Source organism: Lichenostomus cassidix, chromosome 21 (genome assembly GCF_008360975.1).
Source record: "Lichenostomus cassidix isolate B80296 chromosome 21, HeHo_3.0, whole genome shotgun sequence".
In the NCBI taxonomy this organism is placed as follows: Eukaryota; Metazoa; Chordata; class Aves; order Passeriformes; family Meliphagidae; genus Lichenostomus; species Lichenostomus cassidix.
The window spans coordinates 5,155,296-5,173,696 of record NC_139501.1 but is presented as its reverse complement, the minus strand read 5'-3'; the positions used below and the strand labels follow the sequence as shown (position 1 = coordinate 5,173,696).

General features: G+C 40.6%; 1 protein-coding gene across 4 annotated transcripts in view; it reads right to left on the bottom strand.

Annotated features, from left to right (window-relative positions):
- MTOR (mechanistic target of rapamycin kinase) overlaps nucleotides 1-18,401 on the bottom strand; it is a 63,070-nt gene that overhangs the window by 15,171 nt on the left and 29,498 nt on the right. For 2 of the 4 annotated variants that reach the window (XM_085079974.1, XM_085079976.1), the window contains 9 exons: nucleotides 12,522-12,597; nucleotides 10,502-10,641; nucleotides 8,032-8,132; nucleotides 7,073-7,188; nucleotides 5,656-5,733; nucleotides 5,167-5,274; nucleotides 3,020-3,145; nucleotides 2,263-2,394; nucleotides 1,856-1,897 (listed from right to left, as the gene is read on the bottom strand). In XM_085079974.1, coding sequence (XP_084936100.1) covers nucleotides 1,856-1,897; nucleotides 2,263-2,394; nucleotides 3,020-3,145; nucleotides 5,167-5,274; nucleotides 5,656-5,733; nucleotides 7,073-7,188; nucleotides 8,032-8,132; nucleotides 10,502-10,641; nucleotides 12,522-12,597 — 919 coding nt within the window. The remainder of the gene's footprint in view (nucleotides 1-1,855; nucleotides 1,898-2,262; nucleotides 2,395-3,019; nucleotides 3,146-5,166; nucleotides 5,275-5,655; nucleotides 5,734-7,072; nucleotides 7,189-8,031; nucleotides 8,133-10,501; nucleotides 10,642-12,521; nucleotides 12,598-18,401) is intronic. The other 2 variants (XM_085079975.1, XM_085079977.1) reach the window with 1 other exon arrangement.

The following is an 18,401-nucleotide window of genomic DNA, read 5'->3' as shown; positions in this document are numbered from 1 at the left end:
ACCACAGGACATTAACTTTGAGTTGTTTCAAGAAATTAAAGTTTAGTTTTCTCCTAAGGTTACTGAAGAAATACAAATGTGCATTGCTCCTTTGCCACAACATTACATAAGGCAGTAGTGCTAAAGCAACTTGCACTACCAAATTCTGAAGGAAAAAAAAATCTTTTTAAAATTCCTTGGAAAGAATTCTGGAGTAGTAAACCCCAAAATTAACAATTTAAGAAAAAAGTATGCACACTTCACTGGAAAGAATTAAGAGTAAAGCTCCTGCAATTTGCAAGGTCATTTTAGGTTAGGAACTGCAGAATATGCTGTTAGAAACCTGATTTACTCCTGTGCATCTACAGGAATGAGCTATGTTGGAGGCAAGAACCACCTGAGCTCAAAATGCCTCATCTATCCCATTTAAATGTCAGCTTGCACAACTCAGTGGGGAGGAAAAAGGGAATTAGCCCAGGGTGAAATAAAAGAAAATATACTCTTAACATTAACGTGGGGCATTCCACAGCTGGTAACCTAGATAGAAGGGACTGGGGGGAGTAAATAACAGTCTTATAAATAGTAAATAGTTACACCAGACATCTATTAAAAATAGACAAAATATATTGCCAAACAGTATTAGTACAGAATGTTACCTTTTTATTATGTGCCTCTCTCATATCTAGACACACCCAACAATGTGCTCTTCAATTTCTATTAATATTGAAAACTGATGGCCATAAACTGACAGACAGAACATTTCAGACTGAAAGCAGTAAGTTTGCTGGAACAACTGAATTCCTGAGTTTGTATGCAAGCCTTTTTATGGGATATGGCTTAGAATGCAGCTGCTGGCAAAGGTTCTTGTTACAAGAAATGTAATAGGGTTTACTTATCCTTTTTTATCTGTTGTTTAAGAAATGACTGTTGTGGAGCTCTGCAAGTTTCCTTCTAGATGCCAGCTTTTTTCCTGCTGGATTTGCCAAATGCCAAAATGGCAGTACTGAAAACATTTTAGATCAACAAAGCAACCCTGAACTGCTCAGTTAGAAAAAAAAAGGTCATTTCCCATCTATACCAGCCTACACCAGCACCTTATTAATTAGGATACCAAACCAAGTGAACACACAGAGTTATATAAAACTAGACACATCATCAGGTGTAACTATGTATGATTTATCTATTTCAGTATTATTTTTCCCCATCTTCATGAGCTTGACCTATTCTCGCATCAGTAAATGTTACATATGTTCTCCCATCCCCTTAATCTTTGTGCTTTCTCCCATTCTGCTTTCCACCAGTGTCCTGCACCATGTCCATCTATTAATTTCTTGACCACAAGACAAACACCATAAAACACATTTTCCCTCACAGAGATCCCACATACTTCTGGGGTCATTTACTGAAGAAGGTGAGAGACAATTTCACTGTTTTACAGAGCCAACAGAACAGGGCTTCAGCAACAGCTCCTTCTGTCTTTTTAATTCAAATAAAAAATAGTTAGGTCATGGCAATATTCCCACAGCAATGGCTCTGCTTCAGTGCTGGCAATCCCAAAGGCAGAAAAAATAAAAAAGATGTGGCAGAATATGAGGGTAAATGGAGGCTTTAATGTATATTAAAAAAAAAGATAACTGATCCAGTCTGGAGCTTATTGGATTTGATTATGTAAATTCTCCCTGTGTTGCAATGTCAAAAACATTCACCCTGGGCTCTCTGGAGCCAAATTGTTCCCATGACAAAACCCCATGCATTTTTCAGCTGTCTTTCAGTTAGAAATTTCCAATAACCTCTTAGTAAAAGTCAGTTCTGCTCAGCAACTAAGTGAAAACTATTCAGGACACTTCTAAAACCAGTAATAAAGCCCCTTACTTACTTCTTTTAGCATGTCACCTGACCATGGGTACAGTGTAGAGACCTGGCAATCAGAACAGTGGGTAAAAAGTCAAGTACCAAACCTACACAGGACAAAAAAGCTACTATTGACCATTAATCTTGGCTGCATCCTTTGGGTCCCAGCTACTGGTTTAGCAAAAATAATCTTTCCACCTATGAAATAAAATTAGGACCAGGCTTTCTCTGCCTTACGGAGTTTTAAAGAAAAAATAATTTACTTTTTTTTACTATCTGAATACCAATAAAGAATTAAGGAATTAGTTACTCTCTTTTAGGGGGGCTAAAGTAAAACCTCCAGCCTTGCATTTCAGCTGTGAGGAAGATGAAGAGCTACCATGTGTGGCATTGCACAGATCTGAGCAGTGAACAGTTCTGTTTCTGCTGTACCTTCCGGGCACTTTTCCACATGTGCTTCATGTAGGCATAAGTCACTTGGGGATGCACTGTGGGCAGAGGGTGATCCAGCTGCCGAGATGGATCCACTCCCAACAGCAGCACGAGGGTCTTGTGGGCCAAAGCCTGCAGAAAGGGGCAAAGAAAAAGCAGGTTAAAGCAAGCTCATTGTCACCTCCACAGCTTATGTTGCTTCAGAATTGCTCAACACTAAACAAGTACATCTGACCCTCCAGATAGAACACAGCAGTCCCTGGACTCCTGAGAACACCACATGATAAACCATATGTCTCCCTTTGGATCAGAGCATTACACGCTCATTTCAGAAGTCAGTAGAAAGTATAAAGTCTCTGTTTCAAGTATTTGATGATAAATTTTGTGGTGAACATTAAAATAGGACTGTTATGTTCAACAGTAACATCACATTCTAGATTTGACTCCCTGCTCTAGCAGAAAGAGCTAATAACAATCTCCAGTGCTACATAAAAACTTCCAGTTATAGCATGCAATAAAAAATTGGCTCAGGGCCTCACACATATAATAACAGTCCCAAAAAACAACCTTGGCTACAACCAGGAACACTACACTGGTTACAATTTTAGCATTTCAACACTTTCTGACTAGTTTCCTCCTCAGAGGAGAGCCCATCCCACCTGGGCAATGAAAGCATTTAGGAATCAAGGTTGAAGCAGCACAGCAAAGCCAATGAACCAAAAACCTGCTGTAGAGGACAGAGCCTGACAATGCTCACCAGCCTCCCACTCTTGCCACACAAGCTGGCATACTTGAGCCAAGTTCTCATGTCCTCATGGGGGTTCACAACAAGAGATCTGACCATCAGTATTCTCTGCCAGTCCTCCACGATCCGCTGACAGCCCTGGGAGGAAATGGAAGGGAGAATCTGTTACTGTTTGGTCTCCAGTGTGGTGCACAGAGCCTTGATTCAGGATCTGAAGGGACTTCCATCAAGATAAGAGACTCCTGTACCTATAATTCACAGCAGAGCAACTTCAGAACTATTTCTTTAACACTGCAGTGTGTGAAGAAGGTTCAGTTCCTTCCTCTCACAACCTGCAGTTAGCTCAGTGCTTGCAGTCTAACAATATCCTCTAATGGAAAAAGGAGAAAAGCTCCTAAAGCTGAAACAGATCCAAAAATCAGGAAAGCTCTTCATACAATTCCAAAGTGAGTCAAAGTGCCTTCCAAAGTGCCTTCTTAACCTAGTTTTAAAGCCTGTTTTTGGTTCAAATGGTGACAAATCTCGACATGGAGATGGTAGGAAACCAAACTGTTGCAAAGATTATTTTTGTTATTGCCCTTTTACTTTTCCTTGCATGCATTGCTTTCAGAGGCTGGAACCTCTAAACTGGTTTTCTGCCAGAAACTGCAGCTCCAACTGCTGTGCTGCTTGTGCAAGCATTGTCTGGGTCTTGTCTGTCTGATGGGAGAGGTGCAACACTGTCAGCGCAGATTGAGTCTAATATTTCAAATATTCAAGGATGCTACAGAGAAGAAGAACTGTGGAAGGGACAGAGAACAACCAAATCCATGGTGCTTGATATAGTGGCCAAGTACAGGGTAACAGTGATACTCCAAAGTTTCTATTCAGCCAGAGACTAGTCAGTTTTGAGGTAAACAAGAGATTTTCCAAACAGCAAAAAGGACCTCAGCACCAAAACTATTCCTTCCCTTTCTGCTTTTCCCCAAAGTTGAGGAGTGGGAAGTTGGGCAAAGCTTGTTCCCTAACACCCAAATAAACTTCTTCCAATAGGCATTTAAAAATTATTAAAGAACAGCTATAAAATGTTCAGGAACTGTATGTATTGCTTTCAGGACTATAAAAAGCTGTATTCAGACATTACACTTCCTGCCAACTTCAGTCCCTCTACCCCAGTGGAATGGTCCTGAGCTTTTCCAGACAGGAACGCAGATGGGAGACTAAAAGCTTTGTCACAGTTTCCCAAACAGCTAAAAAATATACAGCAGGCTTTCATAAGGTGGCAGATTATAGCAGTCCCAGTGAAGAATGCTGCACAGGAAAAAGTTCTTCCTCCAAGGAGCATTTTACCTTAGTTATGCCTTTTTTTTCTTTTACCCCCTTCTCTTGCAGAAATCACCTCTTTAAACAGTATTCCTGTATGTACAACTGCATCTGAGGATGTTCACTTTCACTGTAGGGGTGCCTTTGCAAGGAAATAGTGTCAAATATTTGTCTGATTTAAATTCCCAGAGGTACTTTGGATTTTTCATGTTTAGAGTAAGAGAGGCACAAACTTCTCTTTCAATACAGGAAAATCAATATTGCTAAAGGTCACTTCTGAAAGGTCAAAGTTAATCATAGCATCATTTGGATTGGAAAAGACTTTTTCTTAAGTCCAACCATAAACCTAACACTGCCAATTCCACCACTAAGCCATGGTCCTTAAGTGTCACCAATCAGCTGGAAATGTTCTTGTAAGAGGTCCAAAAGGAACAGGATAATCTTTTATTTTACAAGCATGTGAATTCTCTGACCAGTTTTCCAGCATTTGGAGAGAATTCACTTTTGAAAATGCAGACAGCCAGGTAAAAAGTTCAAACTAGCCTGATCCAAACCAGTATTTCCAGATGTAACCCAATATTGAGATAAGCAGCCTTGGGGATGTTACCAGTGTCTCTCTTCTGCACACATCTATTTCAAGGTTTAGGTCTCTCTTTCAAAGTGTCATACCAGCAGAGACCTCAGGAACATTAACTTAAAAAAGAAAAAAAAGCCCATAAAACCCCAGGCAAGCAGGACAAGCACAAAGGAGATGGAAAGAGACATGGAAAGATTTGCTGAGCCACCACACTGACTCCAAAGGAAGCTGCTCATGCCAGCCCATCAGCATCTCCATCCTTGACCTTTCCATGCTGTACCTGCAGTCGTTCCCACCAGATCTGGCGGATGATCTCCCGGCGCTCTGGTACAAGTTTATACTGGATAACCTCTTCCAGCTCTGACAGCATCTGGCAGGACACCATAGCCTGAAGGGGAAAAATCACATTCCATCCCAATCACTACAGAACGAATCTGTAATTAAGGAGCAGTATTTTGGCATCAAAATCTTAAGTACATAGGCTGCCCAACAGATAAAGGACCAACTGCTAAACACTGGTACTGAGACGACCTGCTGATTTAAACTCCCTAAATATCAATTCTTATTTCTTTTGAGGGAGATCACTTCCCTTTTAGTTTGTCCCAAAGCTGCTCCTGCAAAGTTATATTTCTTATCTGACAAAAGGCATTTAGCTTGTGAGCCTACACATGTCTTATGCTTGAGACAAGAACTACTTGAAGTTTTATGCAATTTTTAGGGATAGTCTGAAGCAGCAATGAGAGGAAGGAAGGCTGAGAGCTACACTTACCCCATAGGCTCGACTGTAACTCTCTCCTGCCATGGCAGTCAGCTCAGCATCCAGCAGGTCTCTGGCTTTGTCAATGCACTGAAATAGAGCAAGATTTTGGGGCTAAGGTGGTGTGTTTTATCTGGAGTCAGCTGTTGAAACTGCTGTGCAGCTGTTCCACCTCATGGACAAAGCTGGTGTTGTTCCCACTCTCCAACAAGAACCAGGAAAGAATCTTATCAACAGAAAGATTTGACAGGAAAACAGTGTCCAGGGTATAAATAGGGGAAGTCAAGGGACCTTTATTCATCACCTGCACAGTTTGAGGCTTGTCTTCCCACAAAATCAAAGTTTGGAGTATTTCTAATCCTACTGTCATTGTAGAGATCAGCATTAACAACATTTGCAGAGAAAAAGTCCACATTTTAGTGCAAGAGAGTTGGTTACAAAAAAGAACCTCAAGAAATGTCTCTTGATACCATACAGTGAAAGAAAATAGCTTTCACTGTTTTACATAACCCAACAGGATTTTGTGAATTTTACAGGACAGTAAATTCCATTTCTCATCCTCAAACTAACACAGGCTCTTCAAGCATGAAATAAATCCTGCTCTAGTTCTACTCATTATATAATCTCTCACCTATAGCTTTTCCTGTTCAAAATGTTAAAGGTTAATCACAGACTCTACCCTTTTGAATGCCTGGTTAATTTTACTGTGCACATCGCCCAAAATTCTATGTATGGGTTTTGACAGCACAGATTGAATTACTCCTTTATCTAAGTTGGCAAGCCAGCACAGAATTCTGAGAAATGGGACTTGAGCTTCCCTTGAAAGTAAATGACATTTTTCACATCTCCAGAGTCACTCTGCAAATCTCCTCTGTGACAAACAAGCATTACCAACACAGCTCTGTTTAACAGACTCATTCCTTGCCTTGCTACCTCAATCTAAGATTTGAGATTTATCAATGCTACTGGAAAAATTACAGTTATTGTACATGATCTATATGAGTCCTTCACTGAAAAAGCTGTAAGAGACAGAAATGCACAAAAATCCATTAGGAATCTTACAGGTATCTCAGGCATTCCTGGCAATTTACAATCAGTGCCTTGTAGAATGGAATATCTGCTGAGATAATCCTTGTGCCCTACCTGTCTAGAAAAGAGGCACTGAAGTAAAAAAAGCCATAAAATGACTAAGGCATTCTTATGCTCTTCAGCACTGGACCAATACTATCTGGATATGCATTCACTGCTATGTTTCTGGAAATACAAGGTAAGATTTATCACCCAGGTCTAACACATCCATGCAAAAAACATTATTGGGCAATTCATAGGTTACAGCCAACTGCTTTAAAACAGCCTGTCTTCCCCTGAAACCCTAGAGCCTAGTACATCTTAAAGCAGGTTTTGGAATGCCAACAAGGAGGATAATTACCTGCTGAGCCAATGAGAACAGGTCCTGATGCAGTGCCAGCACAGCCCTGTAGAAAGCACCATCGTGGGTGTCCCTGGGGATCATGCAGGTGTATTCTTCCATGCTGTCCCACTGACCTGCAGAGACACAGAGACCCTCAGTGACACAACAGCCTTCTCTGCAACGGGAGAACAAAACTATCATGTTGTGCTTAGACATCACTGCCTAGGTCTGAGTGCTGAGTGGTATTTCTGCATTTAAGTCAGCTTTCCAACAGCTTTTCTTTGGCAGGGACACTCTGTTTATGTTTATACATAAACCTTATAAAAATATGGCTTATTATGCTATTTATTTATAGTTATAGATAAGAAAAACATAGGCATTTTGATTCTAGACAAATTGTTACCCTTGTGGAAAAGGTTCTTTCATTCTTTTTGATGAAAACGTTAAAATTCTGTTACTTCCAGAACATTTGAATGAATTAGTGCCCTACAAAGCAAAAGATGTTTTTTTCTCAGCAAAGGCTGGCAGGGAGCAAGTGATTCATAAGCTTCTCTAGTAAATATCTCGCTATCAACATAAATTGACATTTGGATTACTATAAATTTATTCCACTTAAGATTGTCTACTCAGCAGACACAACCTCTCAAAATGCCCAACAGATACTGTTCTTGTTTGTAAACAAGAGTCTGCCACAAATCTGAGCAAGTCCATGAATCTCATTGCCAGCCTGAGCTCTGTTCAGTGCAAAGCCAAGCAAAAGGGAGCATTTCAGCAACTGCTCATCTGCTCAGACACTCTGTTACTGGAGACCACTCTGGGAGACTTGATGCAAATGCAGGTTTTCCAAAAGGCTTCAATATGGAATGCTGCTTACTTCATTTCCCAGTGTAAATAATGTGGTTCCTTGATGTTGCTGTTCCTGTATTCTGTAGTTCTGAGCTGAATTAAATCTATCTGTGCACAGGAGGATACATTACCCAGACCCCAGGCAGCAGCAGCAGCCATCCTGGCCATCTTAGCTTGAGTTTCATCATTCACCTGGGTCCACTTTTCACAGCATTGCTGGTGGAGCTGCCCCCTGAGAAGAATCCACAATTTCTGGTCAGCAAAAAGCATCTTCCAAGAGTTCTGCCTCATTAAACAACCACTTCCCACTGGTCAGCCAAGAACAAGCCCCATTGTTCTTTTTACACTGAGTGGAGAACAGGATTTGACTCCTCTGGCCAACTCAACCATGCTAGTCTGACAACAAATATCCTATCATCAGAAAATAATTTTAAGGCACACTTTGTTTGGAAAACACACATTCAAAGAGAATTTTGCATTTGTTCCTCAGCAGCTGTTAATGCCTACTTTACAAACTGGACTGATGATGCCAGGGTACAAATACAGAAAAAAAAAATATTCTCAAGAAAACAAACAACCACCACCAAAAAAAGGATGCTTAAAATTTTTTGCAAGTGTCAGTAGAAGAAACATATGATCTGAATAGCTTGGGCATGGCTCCTACTATCAAGCATTTTGAATTAACACATCAAATCTGAAAACAAAGACTGCAGGATGAATGTTGCTGTAACCTCACATGAAGACTTGCCATGGCAAGATCTCAGGGGGCATCTGAATCTTTCATCTCCAGCGGAGAGGAAGCATCAGGATTTTTTATATTATTTCCTTCAAATCAACTGTGAATGCTCCACTAATCAAACCAATTACTGTGGGTGTTGCAGTTCCAGGATTTCTTAGGCTGGATACTCTGTAGCAGTGAAACAGCTGCCAACTGTGAAGCAGAATTACTTACCTTCCCTACTGTCATCCTCTCCCCTCCCAGAAAGGAAGACGAGTTAGTCAAACAGAACCAATGGGCTGCTACAGGCAAGATAGTCATTCTGACAGCTTAATGGGCCAGGAGGAAAAAAACCCAAAGGAAATGAAAAACCAAGCCAAACCCAGCAACAGCAGTAAATCAAAACCTCACAGATGCTGATATAGCACTATGGGTCCTACAGGAGTAACTGCATGAGGAGACAAATGGCTAAGAATGTTTTGGCTGTGCTCTCAAAATATCATAAAATATAATTCTATATTATCTGCCTTATCCTGTCAAGCAGACTCCAGCAGCACAAACAGTCAAACTGAGTGCTACTGAAGAGTAACAGCAGCCAAACTATGGAATCCTCAGCCTCAGGATGACATCTCTAGAGTCAGCTGCAAGGCAGCAGACAGCACTTTGAAAAAGTACTTCTGAATTGTAAAATCATCTGCACAGTTGGAATTCAGTTCCACAACAGAATTTGGAGACTCTGATTGCTCTCATCAGTACAGACTATCAATAGATCCATGACATCTCACTCCAACAAAAGAAAATTGTCTGTTGTTGTTCCATAGATTTGTTGCTGATACATGAATAAGTAGGAGGTTCAGAAAGGACACCCTGCACAAATACACATCCTGCAGGAGGGAAAAAGTTTTCAAATCCCTAGTGAGAGCTGCCTACTCCTGGAAAAGCTGACTGAGGAATGCTCAATCAATCTATTTTCCCTCCTGGAAAAGCTGCAGCCTATATGCCTCACTCTCATTCAGAAACAGAAAGGGCAGAAAAATGCTGCCAGAGTCAGGTTTCTCAAGCAGCCCTATTTCTAGCAGTAAAATGACTTTAGTGCAGAGGAATCTCCTTGCTGTGATGCCATCCTGTGGGTTCACTTCAGGACCCAACAGCAGAGAGCTCGTGACAGGCAAAGTTCAGCGGCAAGGCAGGACCTGGATGAACTCACACCTGCCCTGGGGAGAGCTGCACGCCACAGTGAGCAGGGTGCCTTCTGCAATTATCTTCTTGGAATTGAGCAGCAAGAGAAAACAGAAGCCCCCAGTTAGGCAGCAAGCTGGAAGTCACCAGCAGATCACCCTCTCACAAATAGTGACTTGAGTCAAGTTGTGTGTTGGCAACACTTTTGACACAAAGCTTGAAAGACTAAATGTCCATAAAGACAAGGCTTAAGAAATGCTGGAAAAGACTAATAAGGAAAATCTCATCCTTCTACAAGGCATAGGTCTGACACTGAATAAACACAGATCTCTCATGTTTTAATCAGTTTAAAAAAGAGGGTCACAATGAGCTCCGTTTATGACTGTTTCTGACAAGTTCTGCTCAGTTAATGTTTCCTCTATTTACAATGTCTTTTTCTCTTATAAATGGGGTTGACCTGATGGTAAGATTGCAGATTCTCTTCCAGAGAGACCTTACCTCACCAGATGACCAATCCCAAAACGCTTAGAGATGTTATTACCAATTCTGACTTCAATGAACAAAAAGAGATACCACAGAAATATTCACACTATTGTGTAAGCAAGAGTAAATAGGAATTGAGGCAAAAAAATTGCACTTGAGTGACAGCATCCAGGGAAAAGACAAACACAACTTTCCTCAGTCTTCAGGAATTCCCCTCTTACCATTCCCCAAGTGCTTCCAAGCAGCGCATCCTGCCCAGCATCAGCTCAGGGTCATCTTTGTTTGTGTCCATCTTCTTGTCATAGGCCACCAGAGCATCTTCCCATTCATGCAGCTTTTCATACCAGGTAGCTTGAATTTCCTATGGGAAGGGGGGAAAAAAGTAAAAATAAACAGCAGGATTAATATTGATCACTTCATATTAACTACTACAGCTCTTCCTGAAAAATTCTGTGTCTGTGTTGGTCACTTCACCCTTTTTTCATTCTAAATATCCTCACAGAATTCTGTGCTACAAAGAAGAGCCTTGAGCTGGTGTGAAAACTAGAATCCTGGCACTGCTCTACTTGCACAGAAATGAATTCAGGTTTACCAGAGGGATTAATCCAACATCATCCCCTTACTCAGTGCCACTGAAATACCAGCTCAGTAGCTGGTGCTTCCCTTTTTGGAGAAGTGGAGTGAGTGGAATAGGAAAAAAGGTAAATCTGTAATATATTCCACTTCCCATTGTTGCACATGCCTGCATTCAAACATGAAAAACAGCCTTGTGTTCAGGGATGGAGTGACTAACTAGAAAAAACCCCCAGGCTTTGATGTGGCTACTGCTAGGCAGTTATCTAATACAGCAGGTAGTATGAAGTTGGGGTTCACTCACACCCTTCACAAGGCAAGGCTATGGTTTGTACCAAAGCCATTAAAAGTTAGCCAAGCACTGATCCTTTATCAGCTAACACTTTTCTTCAGTCTTTGTTTCTAGATTTTGCTTCTCATTTTCAAGAAATGAAATGCCTAATATATTTCCATCCTTTTCCCTGCCAGTGTTTTTCTGCTCAGTCCTTGGCAGCTCATGTCTTGACAGAGGCTGCAGAACAGATTCTTTTCCCAGACCTCTGGGCAGAGTCACTATAAACCATGCTCTGTATGCCAGGTCTTCCACTTAGCCCTTTAACTTCTCAGCTAAGTCATATTTCAATTAAGTCCCGGAAAACAGAGCTCACAGCTCCTCTTAGTTTCTTTTCACTGCCTACTCTGGCAAGCTGTGTGCTTTGAACTACATTTACTGCTAGAACTATATTGCTGCTGAAGAGTGAAGTCAGAATTAGGTAATGCAGAACTTTGCTCAACCCACCCAAGGAATTATAAGAAGCTGCAAAGATGTTCTGAAGTCTGTACTTCTCCCAGAAAGGATTTATTTTCCAGTCTAGGTCAAAACCACACGTAATCCTACAGCAGAGGACTTCCACCATTTTGTCTTTACTCCCACTTTCTAGCCATTACCACTTCAACAGGGTGATCTACTGTCTTTCCAGGGTTGCCTTCCTTTTCCTAACCCTCCCAAAACACTGCAACAATTACCACTGCAAAATCATCTTTTTACCCATAGAATTGTCAGGAGAGCATGGGTGGTTTGGTCCTTGAACACAAATTAAATTCCTTATAAAATTAAAAAAAAAAAAGGTAAATCATGCTGAGAAAGACACAGAAGAAATACATAATGGGGTTATTTCATTTCAGTGAGCAGTCTAAATTGTAAGGGATTGGTTAATTTGCTAGTCTAAATAATACCTGTGAACACTTTTGAAAGAGACTAGAGGCCTGACTTCCATTAAATCCTTACCTGGAAGGTGTTGATACAGTTTCTCAAATCCTTGAAGCCTAGAACAGGAACTTATTCCCTCCCTTCCCAGCTTATCCTAAATAAGCTTGACTAATGTTGTCAACTTGACTTGTGGCGACATAACTTATGTTGTGAAGTTGCTAGTTGCTCACAGCTGCATTTAGTATCAACAGGAGCTGCAAAATTCTCCTCCAAATCAAGTTCTTGCAGCCAATTTGCTGCAAAGAGCCCACTGAACATCCCTGTAGGCAGCAAGGCCCTTCACTATGAACAATGAAATGCTATAAGCAGAACCTTGATGTGATTGATTGAAAAAACCACACCACCACCCAGCAAAAAACGAACCACAGAAACCATGAAAACACAAGACACGAAGGAGTGAATTATCCAGCAGGACTCACCAGCTCCCCAAAGTGCTTCATGGCATATTCCAGCACCCCAGCAGCTGCTTCTGGCTGTTGGAGTTTGTTGTTAATGCTGGAAAGGCAGAAAAAGAGAGATGATTTAACACAGTTGGCATAGCAGGAGCTGGTACAAGCTTCTAGTAGATCATTCCAAGCTCTATCATTTAGAAAAACCAATAGAACACTCTATTTTTTTTTGTTTAAGACTTCCATATGATCAATTAAACCACATAAGGCACACAATGATTATATATTTGAAAACAACAGGTGCACACCTGTTTCTCTGCACATAATCTCAAGACTTGTTACACAAACCAGAGATTGTGTATGATTATCAGTTCTAAATAACAGCTTGCATAGCAAGAAGAATATTTGACAATAATTTTAAAGGCATGATTTTTCAAACAGCTGCACTTAAGAGCTTTACAATACTAACTTTTTTCCTCCCTTCCTCTTAAACAGGCCACCAACTCCCTTAAAAATCAGAATAGAGATTTCACTGATGCAGCAAACAGTCTATATCATTAAAACAGCTGACAAATGTCACCAGGACATTACATACAAAGTGTGCAACCCTAATTTCAGTTTCACATTTCATCCAAAGCCTCTACATTGGTACCAACCAGCACTGGCACTTTTCTTTTGCTGATTTTCAAGAACACACCAGAAACTTCTCCCATCACAACCAATCCTCAGTCTGTACCTTGCTTTGCAAGGCCAGCTGAATGGGATGAAGCACAAGCAAATAGGCTATTCTTGAGCCTGATTCTCTAGTTCATGATGTACAGCTGTTCTCTTAAATAATTTCTATTTCACATTGGTTTTCTTATCTTACTATCAGAAATTGGGTACTCAGTGATGAGCACTTCTCCTAAACCCCAATTTAATGAGGACATTTTTAATGAAGCTTTTACTATTTTATAAAGCTGTTTATAAACAGCCTCTGGTTCATTGCCCTCCTCTTCCCCTAGTGACACTGGAGAACCAGAAGTGCAAATTGCTCAAAGCAACATCACAACACCTGAGCACCTCCAACACATCCTACAAGCCCAATACTAACGGTAGTTAATGTCTGGAATGTAACAGAATAATTAACAAAACAAAACATGGCAACAGAGCAGTGCAAAGAGACTTTCAGTGGTCTTTGATCAGGACCAGAGCCACAGGCAGCTCTCAGAAATGCTCTTTCATATCTGCCATCATCAGAATGGCTGCATGATTTCCCTCTCGTAAGAGGGCATAAGGGATCAGTAGGAGATAAGAAAATCTAAAGTATTAGAGGGATTAATAAACAGACAAAAAAGGGGGAAATTTTCAAATGAATGCTACATTTCTTCTGTCCCTGGAAACCTCCTGACAAGTAAGGAATCAAGTTCCTAGATACCTAGATATATTCTCAATACCTGGGAAGGTCAAGTGAAATACTTTTGGAAACAGGACCTCAGACTGGGGGAGCTGTATTTAGATTTAGCCAGACTAAAAACACACCATAATCACAGTTCAAGATGACAGACACCCAACAATGGGAAGCACTTGAAACAGCTCCATGTCATTTTTTAACAGGATAGTCAAAGATCTCACCACCTCCAGCCAGCTTCCCAAGGGAAAGCCTGGCAGCAGCCTCATCAAAGTGACAAATGGCTGTCATATTTCATGCCCTGATGACTTAAAGAGCCATTGGCAGCACATAACTTCCAGCATGTCACACAGTTAATTTCTTCCAAGTTATCTTCCTTGTCAACACTTCCTGACAAAACTGGCTGCTAACTTTTATTACCCAACAATTAGCACTGCTCTTCTGTTGATTCTCCCCACTGCACTCAATAACTCCTTTTGTTATAACTAAAATAAACTACTAACTACTTTCTTGTCTGTCCAAAGCAGAATTAAGAGTCTCAAATCTCTTTATGGTTAGGTTTAAGTAAAGGGAAGGAAAAGATGGGGAGGGAAAGGAGAAAGACTTTGATTTATAATAATACAAAGCAGTAGTTGTTAATAATCATACATTACTCTCCTGTAACAAGTGATCTAGAGCCCAGTGAGCAGTGACAGGTAATTTTGTGGACTAGGAGAAGCCTCTGCCTGGGGTATCTCCTGGCAGCTGCTTTTCCCTGTGCTTAGGATGATTTCTGTAAAAGCAGGAAATGCTGTGGCTCCTCAGTCCCAGCCCATTTTGTGTTCACACTATTTTCACCTGATACATTCAAAAAACACCTTTAGAAAATACAACATTCTATGCTTTCCTTCCCTTTCACCTTCCTTCCTTCCTTCCTTCCTTCCTGCCCCTCTCCTTGCAGACCTGAGCAGTCAGTCTGTGCTCAGACAGAATCTTCCAAAATGTCATTACACTCTTAAAATCCCTCCAGAGCTGTTTTCTAGCCACCACACTGGAGATTGAACAAAAATACTGCAGAAAAGCACCCAGGCACTCAGAAAAGGCCCCAAGGCTAATATTTCAGCCAGGCAGAGTTGCCAGGGGTTTTGAGTCACAGTGCTGCTGCTGGAAATCAGGGCAGTTTACTGGATTAGAATCAAGGGGATGGGTTTTTCTCCTTGTAGCTGGAAAAAGATAATTAGAAAATCTCTCTGGATGAAAGGAGGAGGTGGGAAAACATCTCTCAAGATAGAAACAATGCTGTTGGCTAACTTGCCAGACAGTAACTTAAGTCTTTGCAACTAGCAGACATCCTTGCAATTCCTCCTAGTTCAGAATATTAAGTTAAATATTTAAGGAAAAGATCAATTGTTCTCCATGTCCTCTGAGGGAAGAACATATTCATCAGTTCATTTTTGTTAAAAAGCTAGAACAAAACCCCACCACTATCTCCTACTTGAAGGCTTGTCAGCAGGGCACAAAAGAACATTTTTAGGGCATTTAGAATGTTTTAGGTATGGGTTTGGTAGGTCATAGATTACATCTCATCTCTCAGGAAAAGCCCAAGTATTCAGCTCTGCTGCCTGCCTTGGGCTGGCAGAGCCTGGAAGGACTAATGCTCAAGGAAAAGATTTCAAAATTGTATATTTTCAATGCTAAGGTACTTACCTAAAATATTCTGAGGCTAGTTCAACACAGAGCTGTCCTATGCTTGCAAGAAGAGTATTAAAGTGGGAGACCACAGAAATAACAAGATTTCCTACGTAATTTCAACCAGACTTATTATGCTTTGAATTAATGCTGCATGAACTTTAAATGAACTAATTTCAGCTTAATACCCTCCATTTTGTTTCACATTTTATTCAATAAGAAAAAGTGATCAGAAAAAAACAGCAAAACAACTGAAGATGCTTATGCTTTCCCTCTAAATGAGTACAAATCAGTTGCAAAACTAATCCTCATCAATAAAGCTTGGTATGAGTTCAGCCCACCTGGGCTCACTGCATAATTAGATCATGCAGAACAGTATAATTTAAATTTCCCCTCCTGTTTATTAAACAGTATCTGTACTGTAGCTAGAATAATGTCCAACCCTGAGCTATTTGTAGTGGGATATTAAAATGTAAACAAGCCTCCTGATGAAAAACATTTTCCAATTGCTATGTCACTCTATCCCTGCAAGAAGTGATGACCCTTGGCAAACTCCCTAATATAAAAATCTTGGTCAAAAATCTTAAATCTTCGAATTTTATTAGTAGTGAAAGGCTACCTAAGCCTACTGCTTATTAAGATATCAAAATTGTAGGTTTTACATGTACACTGAGCTAGAATCACAAAAAAGGGCAATATTTAAGAGAAATAAATTCCTATTGCTTGTATATTTTAAAGGTTATTTAAACAGAAACCAGACATGAACTGGGAATCAAAACCAACTTTATTGTCTTCAGTGGGAAGAGAACTCAAATGATAGACTTTTCTCCTCCACAAACCCGAGGCATAAATGTCTAATGTTTACTAGAAATGTCCTATTTTACACAGTCCTGGGGGCTTTCCAGTCTTCCATTATCTTTGATATTGACAATACTCTCTGTCACTCAAAATATATTAAATTTTCAGGAGCTCAGAAGCAACCAGACTCTCCCCATCTTCTCATAAAAATTATTAAATGAAAACCCTTTATTTTAAGCCTTTTCAAGCAGTCCCAAACTATTCCACGAGGGAACAACACATTTCCTACTGCCAGAATGCATCCCAAAACATGGCAGAGAAACTTCATTTTTGCAATAAAGCACCTTGTGTGCAGAGTCTATACAAGAAGATAAACTCTTCTTTCTCTCAGTCTCCTCTAGTTTGTTTAAAAAGATTCTCCATGTGAGAGATTTTACCAGCCTCAGTCAAGCTTGTTTTTCCCTCTGAAGAAGTGCTGAGAGCTGCATCTGGGATTGGAAGGCATTTCTACTTTGTGGAGACTTGGGGGAACAGATAATCCCCTGGCAAAAGGAATTGGCTTTGTTGGCCATTTTCCCCAATTCTAGAATTTATTTGTGTTCAGGCATCCCCCAGTCCTTGACTCGAGAAACCTCAGAAAACAACCTACAGTCCCTAAAACAACTCAGCAAACCAATGCATGTCCATCATGCCACTGGAAATTATTCCCATTCCGGGAACAAATCTGTTGGAGAAACTGATACCAGGAAAGAGCTGTTTTTAATAAAGAGTTGAGATGGGTGAGTGATTCCAGCCAGAGCAGCCCCTTCAGCTCCCAACAAGGACACAATTGCTCACAGGCATCCAAACTGCCCAGATTCCCAATCTTGATATAAATGCTTGCAAATCAAATAAAAACATGCATCGGCTTTGAAAGAAAAATCAGCGAAAAATGTCACAATGAATTTCTTAGCCAGCCCTGCTGTTTAGGCTGCAAAAAGTTTTGGATCATCTATTTTTCATTAATCAGAAAGCAGAGAAGAAAATGATTGCTAAGCAAGATATTTAGCAAAAAAAAGGGTGAAACACAGAGGCAGTCTTTGTGCACTGCTTATGCAAAGAGGGGATGCCTCAAATAAAAAAGAAATCACAAAAGACAGCAGGAAGTAGTTTTGTTTCTCATAGAGCCACCTGTGTCCCATAGAACTTCAGAGATTTACAATACAATCCTGACCATAAAGCTGCAGCAGAGTGAATGCTGGAGTATTTATGAGCATCTCCAGAGCCAAAGGTGAACATTTCCACACTTCCTGGGAGGGCAAAGTGATATTTCAGAGCTCTGACCAAGTGTGGACCCTGTGATAGGCCAGCTGAGAGCTGATGGGAGCCTTTGCCATCTCAGCAAGCACCAGGAATGCCAGAATCTAAGCATTTGCCAGATGCATATTAAGGGTTTTGCAATGAATGGCTACCAAATAAATAGCCACAGGGCACTGAGCTTTTCTTCTTGTCTCAGCTTTGCAGACACCTGCCAGAACAGCTTCCCAGAGAAGGCAATCATTTAAACTCACCTCTTTTAATCTGGCCCTCCAGGGACAGGAGATAACTGGTTCTAATCAAGTAATCCTAATATATTTGAATGTAATAACATCAATCAACATTATAAACATATGGCACATACAAACTGAAACCATATTTAGCCTCAGTTCTCACAACCACTTCAGAACAACATCATGAAGGAAGTCAAAAAGGATTTGTCTCATGTTCTTGACTTTAGGATCTTGTGTTTCTAGCTATGATGTACCACAGTATTTCCACATGCTAAATATAATATGAAAACTAGGGTGATGAATTTCAGGCCAAATGATGCTCAATTTCTCCATCAGCATTGGGGAAAAGGAAAGAACAGAACCCACTCAGTAATCATGGAACTCATTTCTCCCCAGCTATTCCCCAAACTATACCTCTTTACAAAAGGTACCAGGATCCTGAATTCAGATCCTAAAAAGAACAGTACAGAGTGGAACAGCTTTTGTCACCTCCAACTACTGACCTACCCTGGCAATGCCTACCAC